General features: G+C 35.3%; 1 protein-coding gene and 1 long non-coding RNA gene across 3 annotated transcripts in view; one reads left to right on the top strand and one right to left on the bottom strand.

Annotated features, from left to right (window-relative positions):
• The window catches only part of LOC144458229 (uncharacterized), a 76,905-nt gene that overhangs the window by 48,581 nt on the left and 14,884 nt on the right, over positions 1-13,440 (bottom strand). The gene's annotated exons all lie outside the window — the stretch shown is intronic.
• LOC144454189 (uncharacterized) overlaps positions 1-13,440 on the top strand; it is a 32,746-nt gene that overhangs the window by 9,552 nt on the left and 9,754 nt on the right. The window contains exons 5-7 of the mRNA XM_078145551.1: positions 2,716-2,788; positions 4,391-4,449; positions 5,317-5,389. Of these exons, the coding sequence (XP_078001677.1) occupies positions 2,716-2,788; positions 4,391-4,449; positions 5,317-5,389 (205 nt within the window). The remainder of the gene's footprint in view (positions 1-2,715; positions 2,789-4,390; positions 4,450-5,316; positions 5,390-13,440) is intronic.

Below are 13,440 nucleotides of genomic sequence, written 5' to 3'. Positions count from 1 at the left end.
AAGGATATGTGTACACACTCAGCTGGGTTTAGAAATCTATCTTACTGAGCAGTGAAATCAGAGAGCAAAGAGGATAAGACATTGGGGAGGAGGGTGTTTCAAAAGAGAAATCAGATTGAAGGAAGCAAAACAGACTCAGGATAAAAAGAGGGAAGGATCAACAGAAGAAAATAAGATCAAGGGAAATACACAGTTATCTTAACTGTGAATGTGAATGGAATGAATCCACCCATAAAACAAAACTGGAGGGTAGAATGGATTAGAAGCCAGAATTCATCAATAATTTGTTTGCAGAAGACTTACTTGAAACAGAAAGTTACATGCTGAGTTAAAATTAAAAGCTAGAACAGAATATATTGTCCTTCAGCTGAAGTATAAACAGCAGAGGTAGCAATCATGACCTCAGACAAAACAAAAGCCAAAACAGACCTAATTAAAAGAGACAGGGAAACTACATTTTACTAAAAGAGACCTTAAACAATGAAATAGTATTAATTTTTTTTTTACAGTAAGTTTCTCTGATAAAGCCTAATTTCTCAAATACATAGGAAACTTAGTCCAATTTATAAAAATTGGAGCCATTCCCCAATGACAAATGACCCTAGGATATAAACACGTTTTCAGAAGACATTAAAGCTATCTACAATCATATAGAAAAATGCTCCAAATCCCTACTTATTAGAGAAATTCTTTTAAAACAGTTCTGAGGTATCACCTCACACCTATCAGAAATGACAAATGGTGGAAAAGATGAGGTAAAACAGGTACACTAATATTACTGTGGTGGTGGTTCATCATTTGTTCTCAAAAAGGACCAAGGACATCATGAAGGTGATGTCTTGACTTAACCATGAATTGGATTTAAGAGAGGCAGAGCTGCAGAGAATCATCGGTTCCTCTCCTTCAGAGTCATCAGAGTCCAGTGGCAAGAGAAAAGTCATGACTTGCAATAGCCCTGGATGCAATTGGTTTCCTTGGCTTTTCTAAAATATGGTCTTTCTCAGGTCTCAGGTTTGCCTGAGGCAACATTCTTTTAGTGACCAAGGGCTAGGTAAGAATTGAGACACAAAGATGATCCAGTCTACTATCACAAAAGTAAGTTATCTGTCTGGGAGGGAGAAGATCCTTGGTCTTCAGGCCAGAACAGAAAACAATTGCTACTTACACTCATTCTAAGCCATCAAAACCATTTCTGGGGAGAGGAATCTATGTCATTTGGCCACAACTGAGTGATCATGTTGCAGGTCTATTGGAGTAGAATAATGTTTCTGAACCAGCAGATTTCACAAAAGGGTAGGTTTGGCCAGCATGGAAACAAAGGGGATTAATAATCCTAAGGATGTACCCTGTCAAAAAACAAAAACAAAGCAAAGCAAAAAACCAAGATATGCTTAGGTGTGGGAAGTGAACTTGCACTGATATAAAGACCTCTCAGGTGAAGAAATCCATTCTAACAACGCAATTTTGGGGTCTTGCACCCAAAATGTCATGACAAATGTCATGTGCTCAGGGAGGTTAAGTCAACCATTCAGTGTTCAAGCAGCTGTGTATGAATACACATAGTAGAGGCAGGAATTCAACATGCACTTCCTGACTGAGAGGGGGCAACCTTTTTCTACTTGTGTGACTTTGATTGAATCATATAACTTTCAGGCGCTTCTGTTTTCTCATGAGTACAACGGGGCTGTCAGTAGAGATGCCCATTTTCTTTGAGATCTCCCCTCTTGCCTCTTCCCATTCTGTCTGAAAAAAATTCAAACTTTTCATGACATAGTGGAAATAAAACTTTTCCTTGGTTCTCATGCTTATTGTAAGTAGTAGTTCCTCAGCTCTCTCCACCTTGTTAATAATCTTTGCAATTCTAAAAGTTCCAATTAGATTTTTCAATATTCACAGACTAGCTGAACGTTTCAAAGTGAGGAATGACTATAGAGGGAAGTTAAATATTAGGTTCAGAAATTTAAAATATTTAGTTTAATGATATAGACTGACTCTTCCATAATAATACCTCTTCCTTTGTGAGGGCCATTCAAGAAGTGATAGAAACATGTTGGCATGTTAGAAATAACGTTATGGCATATCCAAAATTTTTATCATTGGATTTAGATTGAAATGTTTTCCTCTCTAGTCTAGAGAAAACATGAAAAGGCTGGGATCTATCACATTAATGACCTTGATCATATTAATGATTATTAATATAATAATAAAATACATTCAAATTTGTAGATTTCATAAAAAATATAATCATTGGAGCAGTGCTGTCATTCAACATTATGTTAGTGAAGTTCTTAAAATCTCAGCAAAATCTTGAGAAAGTTTTGAAGTTGACAGAATTTGAGGAAGTCTTCTCACAAATGATTACTATTTAATTCCAGTGAGTCTCCAATTTATGACTATTTAACAAGACCCCTCCACTCACTGGGACATCTAATGTCCACCCTAGTCTCAAAGCAGTAGACTTAATTTTAGATGCTGAAGTGAGTCTGGCTGCACAATGCTTTATCCAAACTGGTGGGCAAAACTACTAACATTAGAGTTTCTAGTTTTACCTTTCCATTTCCATAATGAATGATGTAAATAAAGGTTTATTTTGAACATTTCAGTTCTGCTACAATATGGATTAAGTAGATATTAGTAAGTTAGCCAGAATTCTGAGACTTTTCTAAGTACTCTGAATGATTTGGCGATTCACATTTGAACTCTTTATTACTATAGATGAAACTGAGATGAAATTGGGACCGACCAAGAAAAATATAGTCCACGAAGGAGCAGGGGATAATTATTCACGGTAAGCTTTTAATTTAGCCCATCTCTTCATTAAATTTAACTTTGAATACTATCATTTTAGGAAGGATTCAAATATTTCGTACATTAAGAAAAACCCAACTATCTGAAAGTAAATATCACTTGTAAATAAATAATAAATAATGCTGAAAAAACCCTCAAAATAAGGCAATTTGTAATTAGAATTTTAAAATGAATGAACAGTGCTCAAAGTGGGCGGTGAGACAAAACTTATATGGCAATCCAATTTTAAATGCTTCACACAATGGGAAAGTATTTATATTATAATTACAAATACAAGGTAGCTACTGTCAGTCACTCCATGGAATCTTATTGTTCTGGGAGTGTTATGTCCACTGTCCTTTCAGTTCAGAGAGAATGTATAATAGCCATATTGCAGAGTGCATTGACTGCAGCAATTGGGAACTGCCACAGAAGTCTTACACAATAGTTGGAGTTAAATTATACTCCTAAACCAGCACCCAACTTAAGAACACATTGACCACATGTAGAGATGGCACATCTCTACTTATGGGATGTTCCTATGCAAAATTACCAAGCACCTGCATTACAAAGGGATGCCTTATGAAATTACAAGATAATGAGAAATATTAATATAATCTTGGATAGAAGGACTCAAGTAGACCTGCTCAACATAAATGTGATCAAACTATATTTATTCTATATCCATTTTTATGAAATAGCTGAATTGGTTTAGGGAAAATTAAGATCGCTCTAAAGTTGCTCTTTTAGTCATAATGCTGAGTGACAAAAACCAAAATGTCTCATGCCAACTCACTAAATGGAGAGCTTCAAGACTAGTGAGTCACACAGTCCCATGTCAGGAAAACAAGGGGATATGGATTGGGATGGAAAGTGAATTTGCACTGATAATAAAGACCTCCCACAGAGGAAATACTTTCTACCAATGCAAATTCAGCATCTTCTCTCTAATCTCCCCTTCTTCACCCCAAGGAAGGTGAAAAGACTCAATTCAGTGTTAAAACTGCAAGCAAATGTTGTAGAGGAAGAAGGAATCCATGTAATTCCTTAGTCATGGAGCATCTGTTCTACTCCCTAAGAGAAACTGCATGATCAGATGTTCTTTCTCTGACAGTGTTTGCAGCTCTAAAACACCATTAATATTCTATTTCTTTAAAAAAGTCATTCTATCAGATGACAATTATATTGATACTAAAAACAAACTTGCATTTCATAACAAAAAACAAACTCGTATTTCATGTTTGTTTGGGGGGTTTTTGAAGAGCAAACAATACTTCATGGGCTATCTTTCCATTTTCAACTTGTTTGAATTTCTAAAAATCCAATTAGTTTTGTTGAAAACCACAAAATAATATTTTACACTTTAATATATCAAAAATACCTCTAATGACAGGCTAAATGAAGTTACTGTTTCTGAAAGGTAAAATATTCTTGAAAATAGGTGGACTGACATTCCCACCATCAGATAGATTTCTCTTTCTAGGTCCTTAGCAAAGTGTGGTGAGTTTTGTGGCAGACGTGGGTTTTACCAAAATTGCATATTTATACTTTTGATATTCTATAATGAGGATTTATGTTGAACACCTTTTATTTCTTGTTCAAGGGAGGTCCCTGTAATAAAAATAGCAGAGACAAGGATGGAAACCGATAGTGACAGGGATGGTAAGTTTTTTCAGTTTATTTTTACATTTGGTGATTTCATCACATATGCAGTCATTGGAGGAATGTTGAGACTCAACCCTATCAGTGAAACAGCTTCTTATCAACAGCAGCCTAACCTAGCAAAATTTTCAGAATGACATACTTTGAGAAATTCCTGTTGTAAATCCGTTCATCAGAATATTCAATTGTCACCTTTGCCCCATACCAGTAGAACCTTTCCCTCCAGTGTCCACAAAGTTGTTGCTACACAGTCTTTTATTCCATCACCAAATCCTCAGTCACCAAACCTACCAACCATTTTCCTCCTTCCTTTTTTATATGGACTTGGTGCCCAATGATACACTGAATGAGTACTCCTGTGAAGCTACAATATGGATGGAGAAGACTTCTGTGGATTACATGGAGAAATTTATTTATAACATTAATCAAGTAGAATGTTAGCTATTTGGGAGTAAAGGCTGTACCTCCTTCATATCTTTGCTTACTTAGCACACTGGGGGTAGAGTTGAGGTTTTCTACATATTTACCACATTAATGTTCATTCAATGGTGGAAAATCTGATTTCCAAATAGATGACAATAGAGAGTTTTAGATTTCAGGCCATTTTTACTTGGCAAATTTTCAACTGATTGATTACTCACATGAATGGATGAAACATTTTTGTGGGTGGTTAGGGGTTATAAAAATCTATATGTTCATCAGTGTGAGGAGTCGGCATTTGGAAACTTTTCTACTGATTCATCTGATTGGCAACACATCAGAAATCAGGGGCCTTAGAAAATTTTTATTATCCCTTAAAATGCTTTGTGTGTACCCATTTTTAAGTTCTTTGTATTTATGCTTGACACATAAATGTTATATCTTTAGATGAAGAAGACATGAAGGCAAGTGGCAAGAAGCCATACACAGAGGATGAAGGAGCCATGTATCTGCTTGGATGGTAAGCTTCCACTTTGGCCTATACATTTATTAGAATTAGCTTTGTAGTAAGGACTGAGACACTTTGAATAGGTCCTTTTAGAAAGTGGACAAAGTTCTAATGAAAAAATAATCTCCATCAAAATATATCTTTTAAATAATCCTCCCAAATGACATTAAATAAGTAGCATTTAAATGTAAATGGCTACCGCTACAAAGGTGGAATATATCATCTGCACATTACTTTTTATTAAAAGGCCTACTACATTCTGCACTTATGAAAATACAGTCACTCCTTAGAACACGATCATTCAGCGCAAAATTGTTTCTATAGTCTGTTACATTTATTGAAAATTGTATGGAAGCCATGGCAGTGTCTCTAGTAATTGTGTTATAGTGTCATCTGGTAAGAAAGGCTTAGAAGACTACTGGGGTTTAATTCTGCTCCTGATTCAGCACCCAGTTCAAGAATTAGTTGAGCAGAGACAATACAACTCTACCTGAAAAATGCCACTATCAAATACCACTAATCCTATGCTTTAGGTAAAGAGACACTTAAGAAATTCCAAATATTGAATGATATTCATATTTTCAATTCTATAACAACCAACACTCAACAAAGATACTACCAAATTTTATTTACTATGACATGTCTATCCTCAAGAAATACTTCTGTGTTCCTTCAAAGAAAGTAAAGCTCAGTGGGGCAGAGTCAAGGTAGTGGAGAGAAATCATGGAGTTGCCTGAGCTCTCCCCATTTTGCTTCAGAAACAACATTAAATCAGGCCCCTAAACAGATTCTGGAGCAATAGGACCCACAAAAAATGGAGTGAAAAATTTTCCAGCTTAAGATAACTTAGAAGGACTTCAGGAAAGGTCTTTCTCACTTGGGCAAAAGGGGAACTCAGCCTAGTGCAGATGGTATCTGGGAAAATCAGTGGGAGGAGGCTCTTAGCCACAGCACAGATTAGCAATTGAAGTTCATCAGTCTTGGTTCAGCAGGCCAGCAGTGAGGCCTCCAGCATCAGGCACACTAGGCAAATTTCAATTCCCAGAATCTGGATACAACTAGGCCAGGCCACCCTTAGCATGCTGGGCAAACTGAAAGCCCTGAGGGCCCAGCATGAAAAGCCAGTGACCAGGCCCCTGCCCTCCCAGCATAAGAAGCTTGGGACAGTACCCCTTGGACTCCAGAAGCAGAACTCAACTTTAAAGGTCACAAAATAGGATAAAAAATGAGGAAGAAACAGAAGAGAGCCCTGACCATAGAAAGCTACCATCGCAACAGGGAAGATCGAAACACAAACTCAGAAGAGGACAACATCAAAATACCTATATGTGAAGCCTCAAAGGGGAAAAAGAATTGGTCTCAAACCCAAAACATCCTCTTGGAATAGCTCAAGAAGGATCTTAAAAATCATGTAAGAGAGGTAGAAGAAAAATTGGTAAAATAAATGAGAGTTATGAAGGAGAATTATGAAGAAAGAGTCAACAGCTTAGAAAAGGAAGCACAAATGTTTACTGAAGGAAACAACTTTAAAAAAAATAGAATTGGCCAAATGAAAAGAAATCCACTGAAGAAAACAACTCCTTTAAAAGTAGAATTGGCAAAAAAAAAAAAAACCAGTAGAATTGGCCAAATAGAAAAGGAGTTACAAAAGCTAACTGAAGAAAATAATTCTTTAAAGTTAGAATTGGGGGACAGCTAGATGGCACAATGGATAGAGCACTAGCCCTGGAGTTAGGAGGACCTGAGTTCAAATTTGGCCTCAGACACATAACACTTACTAGCTGCATGACTCTTAGTAAGTCACTTAACCTCAGTTGCCTCACCAAAAAAAAAAAGTTAGAATTGGGAAAGTAGAAGTTAATGACTCTCAAAGATCAGTCAAATAAAATCCAAAGAATGAAAAGATTGAAGAAAATGTAAAATGTCTCATTGGAAAAACTACTGACCTGGAAAATAGATCTAGGAGAGAAAATCTAAAAATTACTGGACTACCTGAAGGCCATGATCAAAAAAAAAGAGCCTGGACAGCATCTTTCAAGAAATTATCAAGGGCAACTGCCCTGATATTCTAGATTCAGAGGGTAAAACTGCCATTGAAAGAATCCACTGATCACTTCCTGAAAGAGATCACAAAATGAAAATTCCAAGGAATATAGTAGCCAAATTCTGGAATTTTCAGGTCAAGGAGAAAATACTACAAGCATCCAGAAAGAAACAATTCAAATATCAAGGAACCACAGTCAGGATCACACAGGACTTAGTAGCTTGTACATTAAAGGATTAGAGGGCTTGGAATATGATATTCCAGAAGGCAAAGGAGCTTGGATTACAATCAAAGTTCAACTACCCAGCAAAACTGAGCATAATCTTTCAGAGGAAAAGATGAACATTCAATGAGATGCGAACTTTCAAACTTCCCTGTGAAAAGATGAGAGCTGAATAGAAAAATCAATCTTCAAACACAAGACTCAAGAGAAGCATAAGAAGGTAAACAGGAAAGAAAAAAAAACATGCTATTCAATAAAAATAAACTGTTTACATCTCTACAAGGGAAGATGATACTTGTAACTCTTGAGAAGTTTATATCTATTACAACAGTTAGAAGGAGTATATATAGGCAGAAGAGTGTGGGTATAAGCTGATTTTGATGTGATGATATAAAAATAAGGGGTGAAAAAAGGATTGTACTGGGAGAAGAGGAAAGGGAGAGGTAGAATAAGGGAAATCACATGACATGAAGAGGCACAAAAGAGCTATTATAGCAGAGGTAAAGAAGAGAGGGAGTGAGCATTGTTTGAACCTTATTCTCATTGGATTTGTCTCAAAGAAGGAATAACATACAACACTCACTTGCGTATAGACATTCGCTTTACCCTATAATGAAGTATGAGGGGAAAGGGGAAAGAAAAGGGAAGGGGTATTATTAGAATGAAGGGTGGAAAGGAGGGCAGAAGTAAGAAAGGGAAAGGGAAAGAAAGAGAGGATTGATAGAAGGGAGGGCAGATTGAGGGTGATCAGTACACAAAATAGCAAAATACAGGTGAGGAGAGGGCAGGGTGAAAGAAGAGAGAAAAGTATAAGCAAGGGGAAAAATAGGATGGAGGGAAATACACAGTTAGTAATCATAACTCTGAATGAGATGAACTCTCCCGTAAAACAGAAGTGGATAGCAGAGTGGATTAAAAACCAGAATCCTACCATATGTTGTTTACAAGAAACACATTTAAAGCAGAGATACATACAGTGTAAAGGTAAAAGGCTTGAGCAGAATATATTATGGTTTAGCTGAAGTAAAAATAAAACAGGGGTGGTAACCCTGATCTCAGAAAGCAAAAGCAAAAATACTTATAATTAAAAGAGATAAGGAAGGAAACTACATCTTGCTAAAAGGTACCACAGACAACGAAGTAATATCAATACTCAACATATATGCACCAAGTGGCATAGCATCCAAATTCTTAGAGAAGTTGAGTTACAGGAAGAAATAGACAGCAAAGCTAAACTAGTGGGAGACCTCAACCTCCCCCTCTCTGAATTAGATAAATCTAACAACAAAATAAACAAGAAAGAAGTTAAGGAGGTGAATAGAATTTTTAAAAATTAGACATGCTAGACCTCAGGAGCAAATTGAATGGGGATAGAAAGGAATATACCTTTTTTTCTCAGTGGTACATGGAACACAAAAAGTGACCATGTATTAAGGCCCCCAAACCTCACAATCCAGTGCAGAAAGGCAGAAATATTAAATTCATCCTTTTCAGATCACAATGTAATAAAAATTACATGTAATAAAGGGTCATGGAAAGATAGGCTAAAAACTAATTGAACACTAAATAACCTTATCTTCAAGAATGAGTGTGTCAAACAAAAAATCATAGAAATAATAATTTCATCAGAGAACAACAATAATGAGACAACATACCAAAACTTATTGGATGCAACCAAAGCAGTTTTTAGGGGAAATTTTATATTTCTAAATACTTATAAGAATAAAATAGAGAAAGAACAGATCAATGAATTGGGCATGCAACTAAAAAACCTAGAAAAAGAAGAAATTAAAAATTCCCAATTAAATACCAAATTAGGAATTTGAAAAATCAAAGGAAAGATTAATAAAACTGACAGTAAAAAAAAAAGCTTATGCTTTTATGAAAAAAAAAACACAATGAAACAGAAAAACATTTACTTAATTTGATTAAAAACAAGAAATAAGAAAACCAAACTAATAATATCAAATGTGAAAAGAGTGAATTAACCACCAATGAAGAGGAAGTTAAAGCAATAATTGGGAGCTTTTTGCCCAACCGAATGCCAATAAATCTGACAATCTAAGTGAAATGGATGAATATATAAAAAATATAAATCGCCTAGACTGACAGAAGAGAAAACAAAATACTTAATCCCAATTTAGAAAAAGAAATTGAACAAGCCAATAAATACTCCCTAAGAAAAAATCTCCAAGACCAGGCAGATTTAACTATTTGGAAAAATTGGTTAATGAGGCCTACTGAATTCCTTTTATGACACAAATATGGTGCTGATAGTTAAATGGAAAGAGACAAAACAGAGAAAGAAAATTGTAGACCCATTTCCCTAATGAATATTGATGCAAAAATTTAAAATAAAATATTAGCAAAGAGATTACAACAATTTATCATGAGGATAATACACTATGACCAGGTGTGATTTATACCAGGAGTGCAGGGCTGGTTCAATATTAGGAACACTATGAAAACTATCAGCATAATTGACCATATCAATAATAAAACTAACAGAAATCATATGATTCTCTTGATAGATGCAGAAAAAGCTTTTGCAAAATACAGCACCCATTCCTACTAAAAACAGCAAAGAGCATAGGAATAAATGGAGGTTTCCTTAAAATTATAATCAGTATCTATCTAAAACCATCAGCAAGTATTGTTTATAACGGGGATAAGCTAGAAGCATTTCCAATAGATTAATGAATAAAACAAGGATGTTCATTATCACTGCTATTATTCAATACCGTCATAGAAATGTTAGTTTTACCAATAAGAGAAGAAAAAGAAATGGAAGCAATTAGGATAGCAATGAGGAAACAAAACTATCACTTCACTCTTTGCAGATGATATGAGGATATATTTAGAGAATCCTAGAGAATGGATGAAAAAAAATACTTAAAAGAATTAATAACTTTATCAGAAAAACCTGGAAAGACTTGTATGGACTGATGCTGAGTGAAGTGAGCAGAACCAGAACACTGTACCCAGTAACAGCCATGTTATATGTGCGATGAGTAACTCTGATAGACTTAGCTCTTCTCAGCAATGCAAGGATCTAAGACATCTCCAAATGTCTCATGATGGAAAATGCTATCCACATCCAGAGAAAGAACTACGGAGTTTGAATGCAGATCAAAGCATACTATTTGCTCTTTTTTTTCCTTCTGTTTTGTTTTGTTTCTTTTTTCTTGTGGTTCTTTCTATTGGTTCTAATTCATCTTCTTCTTCTTCTTCTTCTTCTGGTTAAGTGACCTATTCAGGGTCACACAGTTAGGTGTCACGTATTTGGTCTGAGGCTGGATTTGAACTCAGGTCCTCCTGACTTCAGGGCTGTGCTCTATCCACCGAGCCACCTAGCTGCCCCCCACAGACTAACGTGAAAATTTGTTTAATAGGAAGTATATGTAGAGCCTATATCAGATTACATGCCATCTTGGGGAGGGAGGGGGGGAAATTTAAAACTCAAAAGCTTATGGAGGTAAATGTTGAAAATTAAAAAATAAATTAATAAAAAAGTGGGAAAAATTAATAACTTTAACAAAGTTGCAGGACAAAATAAACCCACATAAAATCATCAGCATTTCTATATATTACCAACGAAGTCCAGCAGCAAGAGATAGAAAGAGAAATTCCATTTAAAATAATGATAAACAATATAAATTATTTGGGAATCTACTTGCCAATATAAATCTAGGAACTATATGAACACAATCACAAAACACTTTTCACAGAAATAAAGTCAGAGCCAAACAATTGGAAAAATATCAATTGCTCATGAGTTGGCTAAGCTAATACAATAAAAATGACAATTGTAGCTAAATTAATTTACTTATTCAGTGCCATATCAATTAAACTACCAAAAATTATTTTATAGAGCTAGAAAAAATAATAAGATTCACATGGAAGAATAAAAAGTCAAGAATATCAAGTGAAATAATGAAAAAAATGCAAGGGAAGGTGGCCTAACCATACCAGATCTAAAATCATATTATAAAGTAGCAATCATCAAAACGATTTGGTACTGGCTAAGAGAGTGGCAGATCAGTGGAACAGATTGCGTATTCAAGAAATAGTAGTAAATGACTATGGTAATCTACTGTTTGATAAATCCAAAGACTCCAGCTTCTGGGATAAGAGCTTACTATTTGACAAAAACTGCTGGGAAAACTGAAAAACAATATGGCAGAAACTAGGCACAGACCAACATCTCATACTCTATTCAGAGGTGGGGAACCTCTGGCCTTAAGGCCACATGTGGCCCTTCTAAGTCCTTGAGTGTGGTCTTTTGACTAAGTCAAATTTTACAGAACTCCTTTTATTATGGGGATTTATTCTGTGAATTTTGGATTCAGTTAAAATACTGCACTTGAGGACCTAGAGGACCATATGTGGCGTTGAAGCTGCAGGTTCTCCACCCCTGCCCTATACCAAGATAAGGTCTAAATGGGTACATCTTTAGACACAAAGGATGATACCATAAGCAAATTAGGAGAGCAAGGAATAGTTTACCTATGGAGAAGCAAAGAATTTATGACCAAACAAGAGATACAGAACATTATGAAATGTGAAATGGATAATTTTGATTACATTAAATGAAAACTTTGTGCACAAACAAAACCAGTGCAACCAAGATTACAAGAAAAGCAGAAAACTGAGAAACAATTTTTATAGCCAGTGTTTCTGATAAAGGCCTTATTTCTCAAATATATAGAGAACTGAATCAAATTTATAAGAATACAAGTAATTCCCCAATTGACAAATAGTCAAAGGATATGAACAGCCAGTTTTCAGATGAAGAAATTAAAACTATCTACATTCATATGAAAAAAATGTTCTAAATCATTATTGATTAAAGAAATACAAATTAAAACAACTCTGAGGTACCACCTCATGCCTATCAGATTGGCTAATATGACAGAAAACAAAAATGATAAATGTTGGAGATGTGGGAAAATTGATACACTAATGCATTGTTGGTGGAGTAGTGAACTAATTCAACATTCTGGAGAGCAATTTGGTTCTATGCCCAAAGGGCTAGAAAACCGTGCATACTTTTTGATCCAGCAATACTACCACTACGTCTGTATACCAAAGAGATCATAAAGAAGGGAGGAAAGGACCCACATATACAAAAATATTTATAGCAGCTCTTTTTGTGGTCACAAAGAATTGGAAATTGAGAGGACACCCACAAATTGGGAGACGGCTAAACAAGTTGTGGTATATGAATGTAATGGAATACTGCATTGTTCAATAAGACATGATGAGCAGGTAGATTTCAGAAAAACCTGGAAAGAATTACATGAACCGATGCCAAGTGAAGTGAGCAGAACCAGGAGAATATTTTACATAGTAAGAGCAACACTGTAGATGATGTCTTAGCTCTTCTCAACAATACAATGATGCAAAACAATTCCAAAGGACTAGTGATGGAAAATGCTAACCACATCCAGAGAATGAACTATGGAGCCTGAATGCAGATTGAAGCTTACTATTTTCACTTTTTTGTTGTTTTTGTCTTCTCTTCCTCATGGTTTTTTCCCTTTTGTTCTGGCTCCTCTTTCACAACATGACTAATATGGAAATACTTTTAATATAATGGTACATGTATAACCTACATCAGATTGCTCGCTGTCTTGGGGAGGGGGAGGGAAAAGGAGGGAGAAAAATTTAGAACTCAAGATCTTACAAAAATGAATGTTGAAAACTATATTTACATGTAATTGGAAAAAATATTAAATGTTAAAAAAGGAAAGTTAACCTCTGAGTTTGCTTTCTTTAAGTTGCAAAACTGGGAAA

This window comes from Phascolarctos cinereus, unplaced genomic scaffold, assembly GCF_003287225.1.
Source record: "Phascolarctos cinereus isolate Bilbo 61053 unplaced genomic scaffold, phaCin_HiC Scaffold_726;HRSCAF=1367, whole genome shotgun sequence".
Taxonomy (NCBI): domain Eukaryota; kingdom Metazoa; phylum Chordata; class Mammalia; order Diprotodontia; family Phascolarctidae; genus Phascolarctos; species Phascolarctos cinereus.
Note: the sequence above shows the minus strand (reverse complement) of the source record. Positions and strands in the feature narration are given on the sequence as shown.